The sequence below is a fragment of the Cornus florida genome, unplaced genomic scaffold (genome assembly GCF_030987335.1).
Source record: "Cornus florida cultivar Cherokee Brave unplaced genomic scaffold, ASM3098733v1 CherokeeBrave_3.0.0_Hap2_Chr04, whole genome shotgun sequence".
Lineage (NCBI taxonomy): Eukaryota > Viridiplantae > Streptophyta > Magnoliopsida > Cornales > Cornaceae > Cornus > Cornus florida.
Genome location: NW_026775574.1, coordinates 32844162 through 32863175, shown reverse-complemented (window position 1 = coordinate 32863175; position 19014 = coordinate 32844162). Strand labels below are relative to the sequence as shown.

Below are 19014 nucleotides of genomic sequence, written 5' to 3'. Positions count from 1 at the left end.
TCTGCTATACCAAGAGAACCAAAGACTGTTAAAAGTGCCTTAAAGCACCCGGGATGGAAAGCTGCCATGCTAGAGGAACTAGATGCCTTAAAAATCAACAAGACTTGGGTACTAGTAGCACTCGCATGTTATTGGTGCCGATGGGTGTTCAAAACAAAATTAAAATCTGATGGCAGTCTTGACCATCTTAAAGCTCGTCTTGTAGCGAAAGGCTACAACCAACAAGAAGGCATTGATTTTTCTGAATCATTCAATCCGGTTATCAAACCCGGCACCATTCGCACTGTTCTCACAACTGCCACAGTCAAAAGATGGATTATTAAGCAACTCGATGTCAAAAATGCTTTTCTTCATGGGCACCTTCAACACATCATTTATATGGACCAACCGCCGAGATTTGTTGACGACCAGCATCCTACCCATATTTGTCAACTAAAAAGGCTTTATATGGACTCAAGCAGGCACCACGTGCTTTGATAAGTTCAGTTCCTTCTTGCTTTACTATGGTTTCTTTTGCAGTAGTGCAGACCCTTCATTATTCGCTTATCGCCATGGCAATGATGTTATGTTGCTTCTATTATATGTTGACGATATTATACTCACTAGCAGCTCTTCGTTCTTGCTTGATGACTTGGTTGGCCACCTCCATTCAGCCTTTTCTGTGAAAGATCTTGAACCACTTCACTATTTTTTAGGCATTGAGGTCAACTACAATGCAGAAGGGATTTTTCTTTCTCAGACTAAATATGCAACAGATTTGCTCCATAGCATCCATATGGAAAATTGCAGACCTATTGCTACACCAATGGCCAGCAAAATCTCCACACTTAGAGATGGTAACGCTTTATTTTCAGATGTCACTGAATATCGGCGAGTAGTAGGCTCACTTCAATACCTCACCATGACTCGTCCGGATCTTTCCTATGCTGTCAATATGGCCTGCCAACACATGCAACAACCTACACAAACTCATTTTCAGCTCGTAAAGCATATCTTACGCTATATCAAAGGAACTCTCTCATATGGCTTTCGTATTTTGGAATCGAGCAGTTTAAATCTTTATGGTTTTTTTGATGCAGATTGGGCTGCCTGTTACTAGACGGTCTACAACAGGATTTTGTACCTTCTTAGGTGCCAATTGTATATCATGGTGTGCTAAAAAGCAACCAACAGTTGCTCGCTCTAGTACCGAAGCAGAATATCCGGCTATGGCTTCTACCACTGTTGAGTTAACTTGGATTTCCTTTTTGCTACGAGATATTGGTATTTTTCAGCCCACGCCACAAGTTTTGTTTTGTAATAATTTCTCTGCTCTTCATATGACTGTTAATCCCATATTTCATGCTCGAACGAAGCACGTTGAACTAGATTATCACTTTGTGCACGAAAAGGTTGCTTCCGGTACCCTTGTCACAAAATTTGTTCCCTCTACCGACCAGCTTGCTGGCATCTTTACAAAGCCACTTTCTCAAGAGGCCTTCTCTATGTTACGGGTCAAACTAGGACTATGGGAAAACCAACAGTCCAGTTTGAGGGCAAGTATAGAAGCACCAAATTTAACCCTTATAGAAGAGTCTCACGACTCACGACAGCAGAGATCCAATCCACTTAAAAACAAAGACATGGAAGGAGAAATTCAATGCTGTTGAAAGAGAGAGAAAGAGAACACATGAAAACTTATATGTTATTGAGTAAGTAATACAATAATACAATGGTGTTTATATAGGAGAAGCTACGGAAATACGTGAGTGGAGAACAAGAAAACCCTATACATGGTAATTCTATATATAGTAATGATGGGTAGGTGACAACTCATACAATACTAACTGTACACGTGTGACAACTCATACAATACTGTACAACACTCCCCCTCAAGCTGGAGAGTAAATGTCAATAACTCCCAGCTTGCTACAAATGGAATCAATAGAGTTCTTAGGAAGCGCCTTAGTGAAGATGTATACCAGCTGTCTACCAGAAGGAACAAAAGGTGTAACAATCTCATTCGAGTCAACTTTAGATTGAATGAAATGGCAATCTACTTCAATGTGTTTAGTCCTCTCATGGTACACTGGATTGCTAGCAATATGAATAGCTGTCTGATTGTCACAATGGAGAGGAATTGGGTACTGGACTGAAATCCCAAGTTCCTGTAAAAGAGTTTTCAACCAAGTAAGTTCACAGGCGGTGTGTGCGATGGCACGATACTCTGCTTCAGCACTGGAACGAGCCACAACTGACTATTTCTTACTCCTCCAAGTTACTAGATTTCCTCCTATGAAGGTGCAGTAACCTATGGTGGACCGTCAATCAGAAAGAGAACCGGCCAATCTGCATCTGTATATCCCTCAATTCGAAGATGTCCAGAAGATCGATAAAGCAAACCACGTCCCGGAGCACCCTTAAGATACTTCAAGATGTGTACAACTGCTTCCATGTGAGGTACCCAAGGACTGGTCATGAACTGGCTCACAACACTGACTGCATAGGAGATGTCTGGACGAGTGATTGTGAGGTAAATATGTTTACCTACAAGTCTCCGATACATCTTTGCATCATCGAGTGGGTCACCTTCATCCACCTTAAGTTTTATATTAGTCTCCATGGGTGTAGCTACATGTTTCGAACCAAGATATCCAGTATCCTATAATAGATCAAGAGTATACTTCCGTTGAGAAAGACTAATGCCTTGCTTCGACCAAGCCACCTCAATTCTTAGAAAATATCGAAGTTTGCCAAATCCTTAGTAAGGAAGCTAGAACTCAAGTGATGGATTAGAACTCATAACCCATCTTTGTCACTGCCAGTGATAACAATATCATCTACATACAGCACAAGAATCACAATACCACGTTTCGTTTTCTTAAAAAAGAGAGAGTGGTCAACTTGGCTTCTAGTCATACCATGAGCTATCACTGCTTTACTGAACTTATCAAACCATGCACGAGGGGACTGTTTGAGGCCATAGATAGACTTTTTGAGATGACACACACACTCCCCCTTATACTCGAACCCAGGTGGTTGAGTCATATAGACTCTCATTAAGGTCACCGTGCAGAAAGGCATTTTTAACATCAAGTTAATGAAGTGGCCAGTCTAGATTAGTTGCAAGAGAGATTATCACACGAACAGAATTCAGTTTGGTCACAGGAGAGAACGTCTCAGTATAATCCAGGCCATAAGTCTGAGTAGCCTTTAGCAACAAGTTAAGCTTTGAGACGGTCAACAGTACCATCAGGCTTCTGTTTAACAGTAAAAACCCAACAACAACCAACAACCTGAGTATCAACAACCTTAGGAACAAGGTCCCAAGTATGATTCAATTTTAAAGCGTTTATTTCTTCTTCCATAGCTTTCCTCCATCCTGGATGAGAAAGTGCCTCCCTGTAGGACTTAGGAAGAACAATAGAGGGTAATGACAAAGAAAAATCTTGAAGGAGGACAATTTATTATATAATACAAAATTAGAGATAGGGTGATTGGTACAAAACCATTTACCTTTCCAAACAGCAATAGGTTGATCAAGATCAGAGTCCGGAGAGATGGAAGAATCTCCAGGCGTTAAAGCGACTGGTGTAAGTGGCAAGACTGGGTCTACTACTTCAGTCATTGGAACATGATTAACTACTCTTTTCCGGCGACGAACATAGGCACGAAGAGCTAGTGGGATGTCAGAAGCAAAAACTGGAGTTGGAAGAACAGACTCTTGAAGAACAAAGTCCTCCAAGCAACTGCCTTCCTGAGATTATTAAGGAACATCCTCAAAGAAAGTTACATCTGCACACGCTAAATGTTACGAAGAGTTGGACTGTAATATTTATATCCCTTTGGAGTGCGAGAATAACCTAAGAAAATACATTTATGAGCACGAGGATCAAGTTTGTCTCGTCCTTTGCTTAGATTATGAACAAAACAAACACACCCAAACACCTTTGGAGGAATGAAAAAAGGATTTTTGTCAGAAAACATCATTTGGAAGGGTGATTTTCCTTGAAGGACCCTAGAAGGCATGCGGTTTAAAAGATAACCAGCAACCAGAACTGTATCTGCCCAAAAATGTTTTGGAACATGCATTTGAATTGTTTAGGCACGAGAGATAGCTCGGATTAGGCCATTCTTCCGTTCAGCAACTCCATTTTGTTGAGGGGTATCAATACAAGATGTTTGATGGATAATGCCCCTCGACTCAAGAAACTTTTGAAAAACATTAAGTTTATATTCAATGGCATTGTCTGTTCTAAGAACAAGTAATTTTGCATCAAACTAATTTTGAATTTCAGCATAAAATGATTAAAAGACAGAGAATACTTGAGATCTATCTTTAAGAATATAAACCCAAGTTAAATGTGAATTATCATCAATAAATGACACAAAATAACGAGCACCAAATAAACCAGTAGTACGAGCTGGTCCCTAAACATCCGAATGTACTAACTCAAAAGGTTTTAAGCTTTTATCAAAATGAGACTTAAAAGTAGCCCGACGATGTTTACTAAGTTCGCAAGTAGTACAATTAAACTTAGAAAAATCAACTAAAGAAGGGACCAAGGCTCGAAGACTATTTGAAGAGGATGTCCAAGGCGGCAATGCCACTGGTAAGCTGAAGAAGAGGTGGAATGTAGAGTTGTCGGAACGGTAGTTGGCTGGAAGTAGTAAAGATCATCCTTCTCAAACCCCCCCACCAATCGCCTTCTTCGTCTTGAGATCCTGAAAGACACAACGGGAAGGAGAAAAAATAACTGAGCAATTTAAATCTGATATGATTTTGCGAATTGACAATACATTGAATGAAAATTGAAGGATATATAAAACTGATGAAAAAGTGAGACCCGAAGCGCGGAAGGTACCAATTCCATGAACAGGTGATTTGGCACCGTTCGCTATAGTAACAACCGATGGTGAGAAAACATGAGAAATATCAGAAAGAAGAGATGGGTTACCTGTCATGTGATCGTATGCCCCTGAATCAATGATCCAAGGTGTAGAAGATGAAGCATGGAGACACGTATTACCTGAAGTATCAATAGTAGCGGTGGAGGAGGATTGATTTGCATGCTCACGCTTTACCAGTTTGGTGCTTGTGATTGACCTAAGAAGATGGGATTCCTTAGTATCCATCACAACAGTGGCCGAACAAATGAGATATAGTAGTGAGAGGGAGCTGAGATAAGAAAACCAAGTTCTAGCCGAGATGAACCCGAGAGAAATTATCGAGGAGAGAGCCTAGGAGGGATCCAAGAGAGATTGTTGAGAAGAGAATTGAGATCACCGAGGAGAGATCGCTGAGAAGAGATTAAAAGAAGGCCGAGATGGAATCAAGATCGGAGTCTGAATAAGACTAAAAAAAAAAAATTAAAGAGGGATCGATTTCCGCTCTGATACCATGTTGAAATAGAGAGAGAGAAAGAGAATATATGAAAACTTACATGTTATTGAGCAAGTAATACAATAATACAATGGTGTTTATATAGGAGAAGCTACGGGAGTAGGTGAGTGGAGAACAAGAAAACCCTATACATGGTAATTCTATATATGGTAATGAGGGGTAGGTGACAACTCATACAATACTAACTGTACAGGTGTGACAACTCACACAATACTGTACAACAAATGCAATATTGATGCACAAGATATGAGAGAGATTCAAGGCAATATTTGTGTACCTACCTAATGAGTTAGCAGTTTTGACACACAAGGAAACAATCAATCTTCACCTTGATTTCCTCTTCTAAATATTGCTACCATATCACCTTTCCTTTTGTATAATTTTGACTTTTAATATGTATATAAGTGTATATCACCATCATTGATCGATATAGAAGAAATCCATATTTCTGAAAACCCTTTTCCTCTCCTTTCTTCACTCAGAGCTATTCTTCTTTATCACCACCCTTTACATCTATTTTGGCTATAGCACACTCTGATTATCAAAACCTAAGGGTACGATCTAATAATTTTTCTCACCCAAAATTTTATACACGTGTGAGTGGTTGAGTTCCTCCCTTATTGAGAATCTATATGGCTTCGTTTGTTTCTGTGATTTGATTTTTCAATAGCCAAAAACTTGAGTTTCAGGCCTGTGAGAGGTCAATGTACTAGGGCTCATGCCAAAATAGGGGCTTTCCTTTCTCTTGCATGCACCTTCCTCATTCATGCAAATCAAAGGAAGCTTCATCGGGAAGGTAAGAAACATGCATTGGGCTGGTTGGTGGCTGGCAAGCTTAGGTCTCGTTGATTTATAAGTATCTATTCATCTATACATGTGTGCATAAAAAATAGTCAAGGAAACAGTAAGTCCGTTAAATGTAAAATCATGCAATTGAAATAGTCTTTCATTTTATAATTCTATTAAACAGGGTTATCATTCGATGGCTGGTACCCCTGCTAAAGGGAAGTGGCTGTCAATTAAAAGATTGTGTGCTGTGTCATGTCATTATAAGTTTACTCAACAATACACTGCTGATATCACACTATTACGAACAAATATTTGTTTTACTCAAGGACCACAAGCATAAAGTATATTAAAAGTCTATATTACTTAACATGTCCAGGTTATATCACTATAAGAACTTGTAAAATAATTGTAATGGTGGAAAAGGCTCACTTTTGCTTTGACATAAGATCAGTGGTCAGCAGCAGTTTTAGACCGGCTATATTCTCAACTGCAATATTGTTGAAGAAGCCCACAAGTCCAGTACCAAGCCCTATAAGAAGTGCAAGTGCCCACTTAAGGACAATGTACTGAAATATCTGAACTTTCTTCCTTGACCTCCAGTCCTGCTTAAATAACTCATTTTCAATAATCCTGAAATAACACAAGCAAGAGAAATCTATTTGATAAATAATTTCATCTGTAAAACAGAAGAATACTTCTTTAATAAATTACCAAAGGCAATAACTAAAGTTGATAATACTCTCTTGGGTGCAGGAGGTATTTATGGGAAGCTAAAGTCCTACAGAATGCACTCACATATACCGGCAACCTAGAATTACATTATAAAAGAATAATTAAAAATGGAAACTCAACTATATTTTGAAAATGAAAGGATTTAATTCCCAATCATTCTGATCTGGTATTTGAGAAACCCATAAAGCAAATGTATTTTTCAAAAAGTGGCAAATAGAATTTGTTTCCAGCCACAGAAAAGCTAAACATGCATAATCTTAAAAGGCATTCCACTTGTTCTCAACAGACTTCAACTGATTTCGTAATCAATGTCAATTTCAAATACACATAAATAGTTTGGAATGTATAAATTTTGAAGAAACATCACCAACAGATATATGAACTAAGAAGACTTAATTTATCTCATTGTTAAAATCGGCTTTTTGTTTTATAGATAGAAGTACCAATAGAAAGCACTAAAAGGGTTACACATGTACACATGATATTACACAAAGATTTCATTCCACCAGCAAACTGTACAAGGAAGATTAGTCAGAACTGCAAATGTCTCTGTGATCCAGAAAAAGAGGGGGAGTACAGCATCTTATACTTTGTTGTCAATATTGTTAGAGTAGGAGTTATTTTATTATTGAGGGTAGTATTGTCTTTTTCTCAGTTTATTAGTTTAGGGCTTATTATATTGTATTCTATCGTACTCTTCAGCAACTAGTGAATAATATACGACTGTTTTTCTGTTCTCTCTTCTTCACAATACAAACTTTACATGGTATCAGAGCAGTAGCAACCTGGCTTGCAATCGACACAAAAAAAAAAATTGCAATCGCAACCTTAAATAACTCCTCAAAAAGCTCAGGAACGAGTATGTACAGAATAGAAAGATTCCAACCACCCAAGTAAAGAACTGATACATAATCTAGTTCTGATCTTCCAACATCCGCTCTGCCTCAAACTCCAAATCGATCCTCAAATTGGGTGAACATTATGAGTAGTTTTGCCTCCCAGTGCCCTCTACAAAATTCATTCAAAAAATGAGTTTCTAATCTTCCTTGGTCAAAAACTGCTCTAGCAAATATAATAATTTCCACCCCTTCCAAAAACAGCCTACTTCTCGTGTCCCAATACTCTCTCAAAGGCATAACAGAGATGCCTATCATAGTCCCCAAACTCTCATGATCATTCTATATCCTCTCCAACTGAAAAGCACAACCCCCACTAAACAAGAACAAAACCTATAATACTGTTGACAGATGTCAAATTAGCTTTAATGTTAAGACTGCAATAACTTAGACCTTTTCTTTCATAAATGGTAGTGGAGTTCCATTAAAGATAAAGCATTAGAGTACATGAAATAGAGGGCATACCCAATAACTTAGCCTCTTTATAGTTTAAAATATAAAAATTATAATAAATCAAAACCAACGATTATATATTATAGAAAAGCAAGTAAAAGACTATTAAAGATTCTTGGACACATCTAAGTGACCAGAAACCTTCCAAGCGCACCACACACATATTAATGTTGTGATATGAGAATTTGGTTTAGATATTGAAGATTCAATGGAGAAAAATCGTTCACTAATTGATGTTGTTTCCTTTTATTGAAGATTTGGTGTTACTAGAGGAATCAGTGGAGAAAAATCCTCCTTGTTTCCTATTTTCTAATTCTCAAAACTTCTTCTCCTATATAAAGGAGCCTCCAACATGATATTGTAAATGATGTAGCCCTTTGGGCTCTTTGTGTCGTGGATGTAGACCCTAGTGGCTAAACTACATTATATCTTTGTTGTTCTACTCGTTTAATTTCTCTGGAGAAAAATCCTCCTTGTTTCCTATTTTCTAATTCTCAAAATTTCTTCTTCTATATAAAGGAGACTCCACCATTGTATTATATACAAATTGAGAGAGTATTATGAAAGTGATGTAATCCTTTGGGCTCTATGTCATGGATGTAGACCCTAGTGGCTGAACGCCGTAATATCTGTGTGTTCTACTTGTTTAATTTATCTCTTCGCTTCCGTTTTATGCTTTACAACAGAGTAAATGCCTTTAGACCTTTACTAATAAATTTTTGAGAGCTGCCATTGTCTAGTAAATGGTTACAAGTAAAAAGCTGCACCCAATGAGCCAAAGCAATAACAAAAACTGCTATGCAACTTCCATACAAGAAAAAAGTGCATACCGTATTGCTATGTTTCAACTAAAACAGAAATGGGAATAAGCCATGCTTTTGAACTCTTTAACCACCTAGTTCATCAACATCAAACACACTTACAGGACTACATATATGAACACCGTAACACATTTAAGATTGGTTTTAAATGTAGACAAAATATAATAAATACAAAGAACGGAAAGGATGGAGAAAAAGAGAATTTTAAACATCAAATGATGCATTCTATAATTAGGTCCTGATAAACAAAGAAAGAAAATATACGTTTTTTAACTAAAGAAGTTTCTAAAGTGGGTGATAGGAGGTGAAGATTAATAAGCATACATGCTCACCAAATATGCCTCTAAAATTTCTAGTTTGAAGCATTAAAATACATAAAGGTCCAATAATAGGTATAATAAACAAACAGCAATAGGAACAAACAGAATCTAGCATAATCTGAACCTTTCCTTTACTTCTTCCTTTACTACATAACGAAACCAATGCAGCACCGTGAGAAAACATAAAATGGTTGATTTTATGTTCCACTGTGGCAACGTATTATTCTACCACTAGACAGGACCGGCACTGAGTAATGGCATTCTTGTATGCCCCTATAACAAAGGTTAAGTTTGTTAGTGACCAGCAGTAGATGATGGCCTTCCTATGCTCTACTACGGACGTTAATAGATGATCATATGACATAATATTGGTATCTGTTAGGCGAGATATGTCAATTATCCTAGAATCGTGGGATTTGAGAGCGTAATTAGTGGGATTTGACCACATAATTATTGTCATAATTAGTAGGCATAATTGAATGAGAATGTAAAGGCTTGAATGAGATAATTTGAATGAGAATGCAAGAAAGGGTTGTGTTTTGACTTCTCTACACCCATGTATTTATTTAGTCAAAAATATAATTTACAATAATTACTGGTCAAATCCCACTAATTACACCCACGAATTATGACAATAATTAAAATCACACTAATTATGCTTACTAATTGTCATAATTAGTAGGCAATTATTGAAAATTATATTTTTGACAAATATAAATGCATGGGTGTAGACTTGTCAAAACACAACCCTTTCCTACATTGTCATTCAAATTATCTCATTCAACCCTTTACATATTTATCTTGTATTTTTTCTAACTTTTATTTCTTCTATCTTGTATTTCTTTTTGGTATCAGAGCCAGGGTGGTTCAACCGCAACGAGGGCGTTGCGAATTCAGCACCACCCATTCGAGAATGCTATGCGGAGATACTGTTGATGGTTTGTGGTCTGAGAAGAAATTGGTGATTCTTTCATCTACATATTTTAAACATGTGTATGAAGAAGAATAGTATGAGGAGACATTGTTAATTCTTCCATCTTACATAATTTAAACATGGGAAATGGTCTGAGGAGATATTGTTGGTTGCTTATGATTTGAGGAGTCATGATTGGTTGTTTATGGGCTGAGGAGACATTGTTGATTGTTTATGATCTGAGGAGACACTTGTTAGTTGATCGGCACTTCATTTGAGAGAACATAATCTCCAGTCAGATTTGCACTCCGCGGCTTGTAGACAGTCTGACAAAAGGTGTTAGCAAGACCTCAATGTGAATGAAATAAGCAAGGTCATAAATAAATTTTGACCACCCTAAAGAAGTGACAGAGCCATAAAATTTCTTTGGAGGGGGCAACATTTGATTTGTCGGAAGAAAATTGCACGGTCACATACGTCCTTGCTACTTCATACGGTTTTTGTAAAACAGGCCCTATTTTCTGTTAGTATAGAGATTGATATTGGATTTGGATAATGAGTTTAGGTTTTAATGATCATGAACCACAACAGGCTTAAGGGTTTTTTATATACGCTAGGCTAGAAGTTCAAAGACTTGAGGATAATACTAAAAATTTGAGAAATGTTATAATTTAGTAAGGAAAATTGGAAGTAAACGTTGCACAGCGCCTATGCTCGTAAAAAAGAAACACAAGTAACCAACGATCAAATATAAATCACTGCATTACTGCTAAAAAAACAATTACTTCCAATTTTGATTACTAAAGTGAGGTGATATGCATTCTACTTTTGTAATTTAGTTTTATACTTCATTTTTTTTTTAAAACAATTGACACAATTACCCCACAAATACAGAGTATATTAGTATTTTTTTTTAGTTAGTGAAATGAGTGAGCTTTCAAAGGATTGCAAAAGTACAAAAATGGAGTGGATATAATTTTTTGTCACTAAATAATAATTTTTCCAAATACTAAAACTGTTTTTAGAGTGTGCACTTCTATAATTTTTTAAAGATACACCTATAAAAGGAAAATTAAAAGAAAAATGGGTGGGGGAAGCAGCCCCCACTGAGCCTTAATTGGCTCTGCCCTTTGCCCTAAAGTGACAACCGTAAGCCATAGAGATTCAAATACAATACAAACTTGGAGAGAAGACCAAGGTGATGGTGGTAACAGTTACCTTTGTGATTATTGAATCAAATAGAAAACTGTATAAGCCCTTGTAAAGAGAATTACTCCTGTAAGCATTTTTTTTTTTGATAAGTAAGAATTTTATAAAAAAGCGCTCAAAGGGGAGCGAAACCCAAGGAAACAAGAAGAAAAAACCAAAAAGGGCCTCAAGCCTTCAAAGAGGCCAAAAACATAACAATCTCCTCAACAGAACGATAATCTCTCCCTGAGACCCAACAAAAGAGAGTAGAAATAATAGAAAACTTAAGCATAGAAATGGGATTCTCCTTGCCATCGAAGTATCTTCGATTCCTCTCGAGCCAAATGCACCACCAAACACAGAGAGGGGTAGCCCTCCAAGCATCCCGGATGAGCGCCCCAACAGAGACACCTCTCCAAGCCTCTATCAACCCTCTAGAGGAACAGGGCATAACCCAGGGAACCCCAAACAACCCAATCATCAAATCCCAACAATCTCTGGCCATACTGCAATGCAACAGAAGGTGATCCACTGTCTCCTCATCACAACGACACAAGTAACAGCGATTGATAACCACCTGCATTCTCCTCTTCAAATTATCCTGGGTTAAAATCCTACCCAAGACAGACGTCTAAACAAAAAAGGCCACCTTAAGGGGAGCCTTGGAACGCCAAATAGCCTTCCAAGGGAAAGTGCGACCCTCCCCATCAGAAAGGCACCTGAAATAGGATCTCACCTCGAAACGACCCTGAGAGTGTGGACTCCAAAGCCAACAATCAGCCTCCTCATGAGAGATCACCTGACGATACAGTAACTCCAAAAAACGAGTGACCTCCTCAATTTCCCAATCCGGAAAATGCCTCCTAAACTGAACGTCCCAAGTTAGTCTTCCGTTATCAAGGTGATAACAGTCAACCACCAAGGCCTGCCTGTCAAAAGCAATCCTGTAAAGCCGAGGGAAAGAAAGAGCAAGGTGAAGATCCCCACACCAAAGGTCCTCCCAAAATCTGATCCTCCTACCATCCCTGATCCTAAAGCGAACATGATTACGAAAAACGTCCCATCCCTTTCGAATGCAAGTCCAAACCCCCACACCCCTAGGACCACGCCCCTCAAGAGAACACCACCCACCACTGATTTCCCCAAACTTGCTGGCAATAACTTTCCTCCAAAGCCAAAGTCTCTCAACCCCAAATCTCCAAAGCCATTTCCCAAGAAGAGCCCTATTGAAAGGCAACAACCTTCGAATCCCTAATGTAAGCATTTTTGGAAGGAAAAGATGTAATGAGATTAGTTTTGGATGACCTAAACTACGTTAAGATCCCAAGAATTATGGGTTTCTGCTCAATCAATTCACTTATTATCATATGTTTTGACAAGCAATCAAGAAAGTGACAACTGACGTGATTCACCTAATGCAAAAGAAAAGTTAAGAGTAGGCAGAGGCCATATGTATATAGGAAAGTCAGAATACTTACTCATAGTCGAGGCTCTCAATGGGGCAAACATTGGCACCAACAATGGCAATCTGGGAGGTGGTGTTCGTCCTCTTCGTCAAAAGTGGCTCCCTGTGCGAACTGTTTTTGCTGGACACCTCTGACCACTGCCCCTCAATCTCGTTACCATCCAGTAGTCCCTCTTTCTCAATGTCATTCACATCATAATTGTAATGACTAAAATTGCCTTCTTGATCCATCTCCTTGCTAACCGCACTTCTTTCTTTCTGCAACAACCGTCTCTCTTTATCTAACACATCTTGTCATCTACTGACAGCTGCACACACAAACCAGAAAATCTCAATCATGCCTCCATTGCATTTATCTTATGTATCAATCTTTCTATTAATTTACTAGTAGCTAATTTTTAAATCCATATGAAAAATCAGCCCACTAAAAAAATAAAAAATAATCGTAGAGAGAATTTGAATGCAATTAGCATCAATTGAGAACAGATCTAGGAGCAGAGATTCTTTCCAATTCAGGCACTGGGTTAGCCTCGTACTCCGCTGGAATGGAAGGACATCTTTCAGGGATTATTTGGCTGTCCCTTCTCAATTAGAATGGCCCCATTTAACCTTTACTATCATTTCAATGAACAAATTCACCATTTTTGATGGAACCATTGAACAAGACGGTAGTAAAGCTGAAAATGACAGGGAAGGTACGGGTGACTTATATTGGTATAGTAGCTAACTAGCAATTCACATTAGTCATTAACGGGGCAGAGGGACAGAAAAAAGAGAGAGAGAAGGGAAACAGAGGTTGACGGGGAAATTCAACTTGAAATTTAACTGGCACCATCTCAAGTCGCCTACCTCTTCAGGCAGACTTCAGTGGCAGTTAATTTTTGACAGTTCACAGGATCAGAACTATTCTAGAATGGAAACTTTAATTAGATATCTCTTCAAGATCAGGTTCATCATCTAGAAATAGAAGACTAGTAAACAGACAAGAATATAATAAAAGTAAAGCAAGATTTAAGAGATCAGAACCTCCCAAACGTTCCACTACAAACAATTTATCTAGAAGGGAAATTCAAATTTCTTTCTGATTATTCTAATAGATAGCATAACATACAATTTCAATTTAACATGAAACAATATCATTACATTCATTTTATGTATCAATATTAATTTAACACTATCTACTTGTTATATCCATATGAAGATTAACCATTCAAAACTAATCATAGAATGCCAGTGCAATTATCTTGTCCATGTCCACATAGCATCACTTGTTAATTAATCTCATAACATAGATCCTTTCCAGTTATAGCATTTGGGTTGACTTAGCCTTTAGCTGGAATGAAAGGAAATCATTATGGCTTGCTTGAATGTCCACTCAAATTAGAATGGCCCCATTTGCCTTTTTAGTTTTTACATATCATTGAATGTAGAAACTCATTATCATGACTGGAACCATTTGGAAAAGCCGTAAGCATATCATAAAAAGATGCCTAAAATCTTAAATTCTTTCTACAAAAAATTCTGAATGATCCCATTCAAATTCGAGGGGAATAAAAAACCACTCCCCCACCCCCCAACAAAAAATAAAATAAAATAAAATAAAAGCCATTTTTCCCAAAAATTACAGCTGTAGCTCTCTTCGGTCATGTAAACAAAGAAACTGCATCCAAATTGCAGGGGTGGACTTGGTTTGGATAATCAATATCCACCGTAACAAAAATCAGAAAAAAAATTCAATGATTTAAGAAAAAAATATATGTGTATTGTGACTGAAGCTGAAAATGATATTGAAGCTAATTGTCATTCCTAATAGTATATCTATTTTGTCAATTTAAACTAGACATTCCAAATATCAACATAGAACAAAAAAGGAAAAAGCAGTCCACCAAATTTCGACATCAAATTTTAATTGACACGACTAAAAAATTTAAAAGTTAGAGATCTAAGCTGTAAAAAAGGTTAACAACAAAGACTCAGATATATGAAAGACTAATCTTTAAAGCCAATTAAGTGCAGAGAAAGATCATAGTAGAAAAGTCCACCCGAGTTGGATCTACAATTTGCTGGTATTATGCAATGAAATCAAGAACCAACTCATTTTGTTACATAAATTCCTTTTGGAGACAAAAATGGAGTACCCAAATAAATTAAAGTGATGAGAACATATAAATATATATATATATATATATATAACCAAAGCATAAACAAAAAGACGCACACAAACACAGAGTAGAGAGAATTTGTAAACGAGTTATTTAGTGATTTAGTCTTTCTGGGTCTGCTGAATCGTCAAAACACTGTCCAGTTTCAGAGAGAGAAAACAAAAACCATTCAATTGACCATAATATATACAAACACACAACTATATATATATATATATAATTTATGGTAGCATTTGAAATGTATGCAGAGGAAATGTAAAGAAGAAAAGATGGGTAAGGAATAGACTAACCACAAGTAGAAGATAGATGAGACGGATCGAGAGTACCAACTGTTAAGATATCTAAGAACAACTCAAACAGGAGAGTAAAACGATCGACAGTTGACTAAAAACAGACAAAACTATAGATGAGTTATACTAAAGGCGTCGTGCAAGATGGTACTGTGCTTCAAAAGATTTAAAAATTAATATAAATTATTCTCATCTGATCCCCGGCCTAAATCCCCAAACGGGACTGTACACTTTTCAGCTTTTTTTTTTTTTTTTTTTGAAGGTCACTTTCAACGCTTGTCAACGTACTACATCTAGTAAGTTTCTCTAACAGTGCATCAATATTTTTTAAGGCTAAATCTTCAATGAGATTTCATTTTATTGCTCTCATATTAAATTTGAGCAAAAGTTTTAAATACATTCTGAAATTTGATTAAATTAGCTCTCACACCTCCTCTTTTTAAAATGATAAAATAAAATACCTAAATTATCCTCCGTTATTTCAAATACATTATTATTCTTACAAATATATTAGACCTTTTTATCCTCAACTCATTTCTTCTTTTTCTTCTGCACTTCTCCTATCGCGGATTCATCACCAGTCCAAGTGGTCTCCAATGGCCTCTGGCACAAAGCTTTCGGGATCATTTTTCCTCTGATTACTTTTTTCATCCTCTCTAGGGTTCAAAACATTACTTTCCTATGATTACAATCGGTGTTTCAGCTAATTATTTAGTATAGGCTAAGCTCCTCCAAAATTAGTTACAGGGTCCCACTTTCTCTCTCTACCAGTCTACGGTTCTCTCTCTATATTTTCATTTTTCACCACAGAACCAAATGAACCGCCGATAAACCAGTGATCATGAACCCCAAACCTATCGCCAAAATCAAGTACCGTCGCTGCATGAGGAACCACGCGGCCGCGATCACGTAACATTTGGCTCACCATTGCATTTCAATACAGCATTTCATCCATAGACAGACGGCCAGTCGAAGCGTACCATCCAAATCTTAGAGGATGTGCTTCGGCATGTGTGCTTGATTTGGGAGGTAGTTGGGAGGATCACTTTTCACTTACTGAGTTTACCTAGAACAACAATTACCAGACGAGCATTCAGATGGCTCCATTTGAGGCATTATATGGTAGACCTTGTAGATCTCCTGTTTGTTGGACTGAAGTGGGTGAGACAGTCGCCTTAGGACCTAACATTGTACTCGAGACTACCGAGAAGATTAAACTGATTAGACAGAGATTGCTTACAGCTCAGAGCAGACAGAAGAGTTATGCAGATAGGCAGAGACGGCCGCTATCCTTTGAGGTAAGAGACCACGTCTTTCTTCGAGTTTCTTCACGGAAGGGGTTGATGAGGTTCGAGAAGAGTGGCAAGTTGTCGCCACGATTCATTGAACCTTTCGAGATCTTGGACAGGGTAGGAAATGTGGCTTATAGACTTGCGTTGCCACCACATATGGATAGAGTTCACAATGTTTTCAATGTATCGATGTTGTGAAAATATGAGCTAAATCCGTCTCACGTTTTGGATTGGGTTGATGTGGTCATTGATGAGCATATTTCCTATGAGGAGGGACCAGTTCAGATCCTTGACACACGGCAGAAAGTGTTAAGGGATAAGACAATTCAGTTAGTAAAAGTCCTTTGGAGGCATCACGGAGTTGAGGAGGCTACTTGGGAGCTCGAACAGGAGGTTCGCTCCAAGTATCAGGCGTTGTTTTCTCCCTCAGGTATGGTTTGATTTCGGAGACGAAATCTTTTTAAGTTAGGGAGAATGTAATGTTTCCGATTTTTATCATTTTCATTTTCTGGGATTTTTTTATTTTTAGGGGTTGTTTCCGTCTTTTCTCGCTTTGCATGTCGGACACCGTGGGGCGTGCCGGATGTGTCTGAGAGTTGGTTAGGGCATTTCCCTGAGTTCAGGACTCTTAGAAATGTATTAGTTGTCATTTCAGCATTTTTCCGTTTTCAGGCCGGGAAGTCATAGGTGGGACCCGTTATCGGTTTAATTAAGCATGGCTAATTTCAGTTATCTTGTCTATGATTGTTATGGTTGTATGTATATAAGATGGTGAATGTGTTCTAAGTGATAATTGAGTTCGTGTACATGATTGTTTCCATTGTGGTGAAGAAGCATGCTTAGTATTGACATATTGTATGCCATGATTTCCAATTGCCATGAAATTTTGATGTTGTAGTTATGGAAATAAATGCTTATAATTTCCTTCGAAAATGTAACTATGATGTAGATGGAATGTATGGAACCATATTGTTGACTTATCATTTGGAAGCATGAAGCATTCATGCATTCATTGGGAAAGAAAAAGGGAAAAGTGTTTCAAAAGGCAAATGAAATTGTTTTGGGAAAATGTTTTTGAAAAGTGTTTGCGAACACCCAGATGCCTAGGAGTAGCCTAGTGGCCAGTGGCTTTAGTGTGGTTTAGATGGGACTAGGGAGGGACCCTAGCGTGGTTGAGCTACTTAGGCCGGAAACGACGCCTTGAAGTTGTCATGTGGTCGGGGATAGCTAGCCAATCTTCCTCTCGTGATGCCATGGAGTTGCAATGGGTCGGATTGTACTAACGATTGAAAATGGTGAAATGGTATTATTTCAGAAACGGGGAGTAACATTGCACAACATGGCATTCCATTAACATATATTGCATGCTTGGTAGCCAGATGACTTGTATACACACTTGTTAATATTGTTATTGCTTTATCTATTTCTCGAGGCATGATCTCGTATACTTGTACTCCTTACTCTTTGTGGATTCACGGGGTCATAAGAGCCGTGTCTTAGACACTTCCTAGTGAGCGGTTGGCTCACCCCATTAAATTCTTACATTTTCAGGACATAGAAAAGAGGTGGCGGATGACGAACCACCACGAGTTGAGATGGAGTTGGAGATTTACCTTTTGCTAATTTTTGTATTATAACTTGATCTTTTGTAAAGCCTTGGTCTATTTTACACAATGTTGTAACTAAGAAACTTGTAATTATAACTGTTGAGGGTGAAATCCACACTGTCCGATACGACACCGTTTTCCTGCAACGAAAAGAGTAGAGGATCAATGAATCTTGATGGCACTGGTGTGGTGCCTGCCAAGAGCTCTCCGACGATCAAGTCAGTTACCGGAGGTCTAAAAGAAAGGCAGGAATTTAATAATAGTTTTTTTGTTGTACCTTTATTGACTGGTAGGATCTCATTCTTATAGTTGCTCTCCCTCAGTTGATTTGTGGGATCAGAGGAGATTCGCTTGTGCGAGATCAGAGGAGATCCGCTTATGCGAGATCAGAAGAGATCCATTTGTTGCTAGATTTGTCGAGGATATGATTTAACCCTTTTGACTTTCTCAAATTGTGCCAAGGTTATCCTTACCCTGTTAAACCACGTCATATTTCATTATCCTTGATAACAAAATATTATCATTCTTATCAAATGAAAATTTCATCGTTTGAAAGTTAAAGAGGTTTGGCGGCTGGTCAACACTTAGTTGCCTTTATCGTTAGGTCAAGGTAGGCTAGATTTATTTTTCCCTATCAGTTGTCTCCCATTCCCAAGCTTGCTCGTCTAGCTTTGGGAATGTGAATTTTTTTTTTTTTTTGCCC

General features: G+C 37.8%; 1 protein-coding gene across 3 annotated transcripts in view; it reads right to left on the bottom strand.

The window, feature by feature from the left end:
* Positions 1–15726, bottom strand: part of LOC132303121 (chloride channel protein CLC-c-like) — a 64234-nt gene extending 48508 nt beyond the window's left edge. The window contains exons 1-3 of one of the 3 annotated variants that reach the window (XM_059800222.1): positions 15413–15726; positions 12974–13268; positions 6602–6802 (exon numbers count right to left, since the gene is read on the bottom strand). In XM_059800222.1, coding sequence (XP_059656205.1) covers positions 6602–6802; positions 12974–13191 — 419 coding nt within the window. In that variant the 5' untranslated portion in view covers positions 13192–13268; positions 15413–15726. Of the gene's footprint in view, positions 1–6601; positions 6803–12973; positions 13269–15412 lie in introns of those variants that run through there. The other 2 variants (XM_059800223.1, XM_059800224.1) reach the window with 2 other exon arrangements.
* Positions 15727–19014: the final 3288 nt, after the last annotated feature.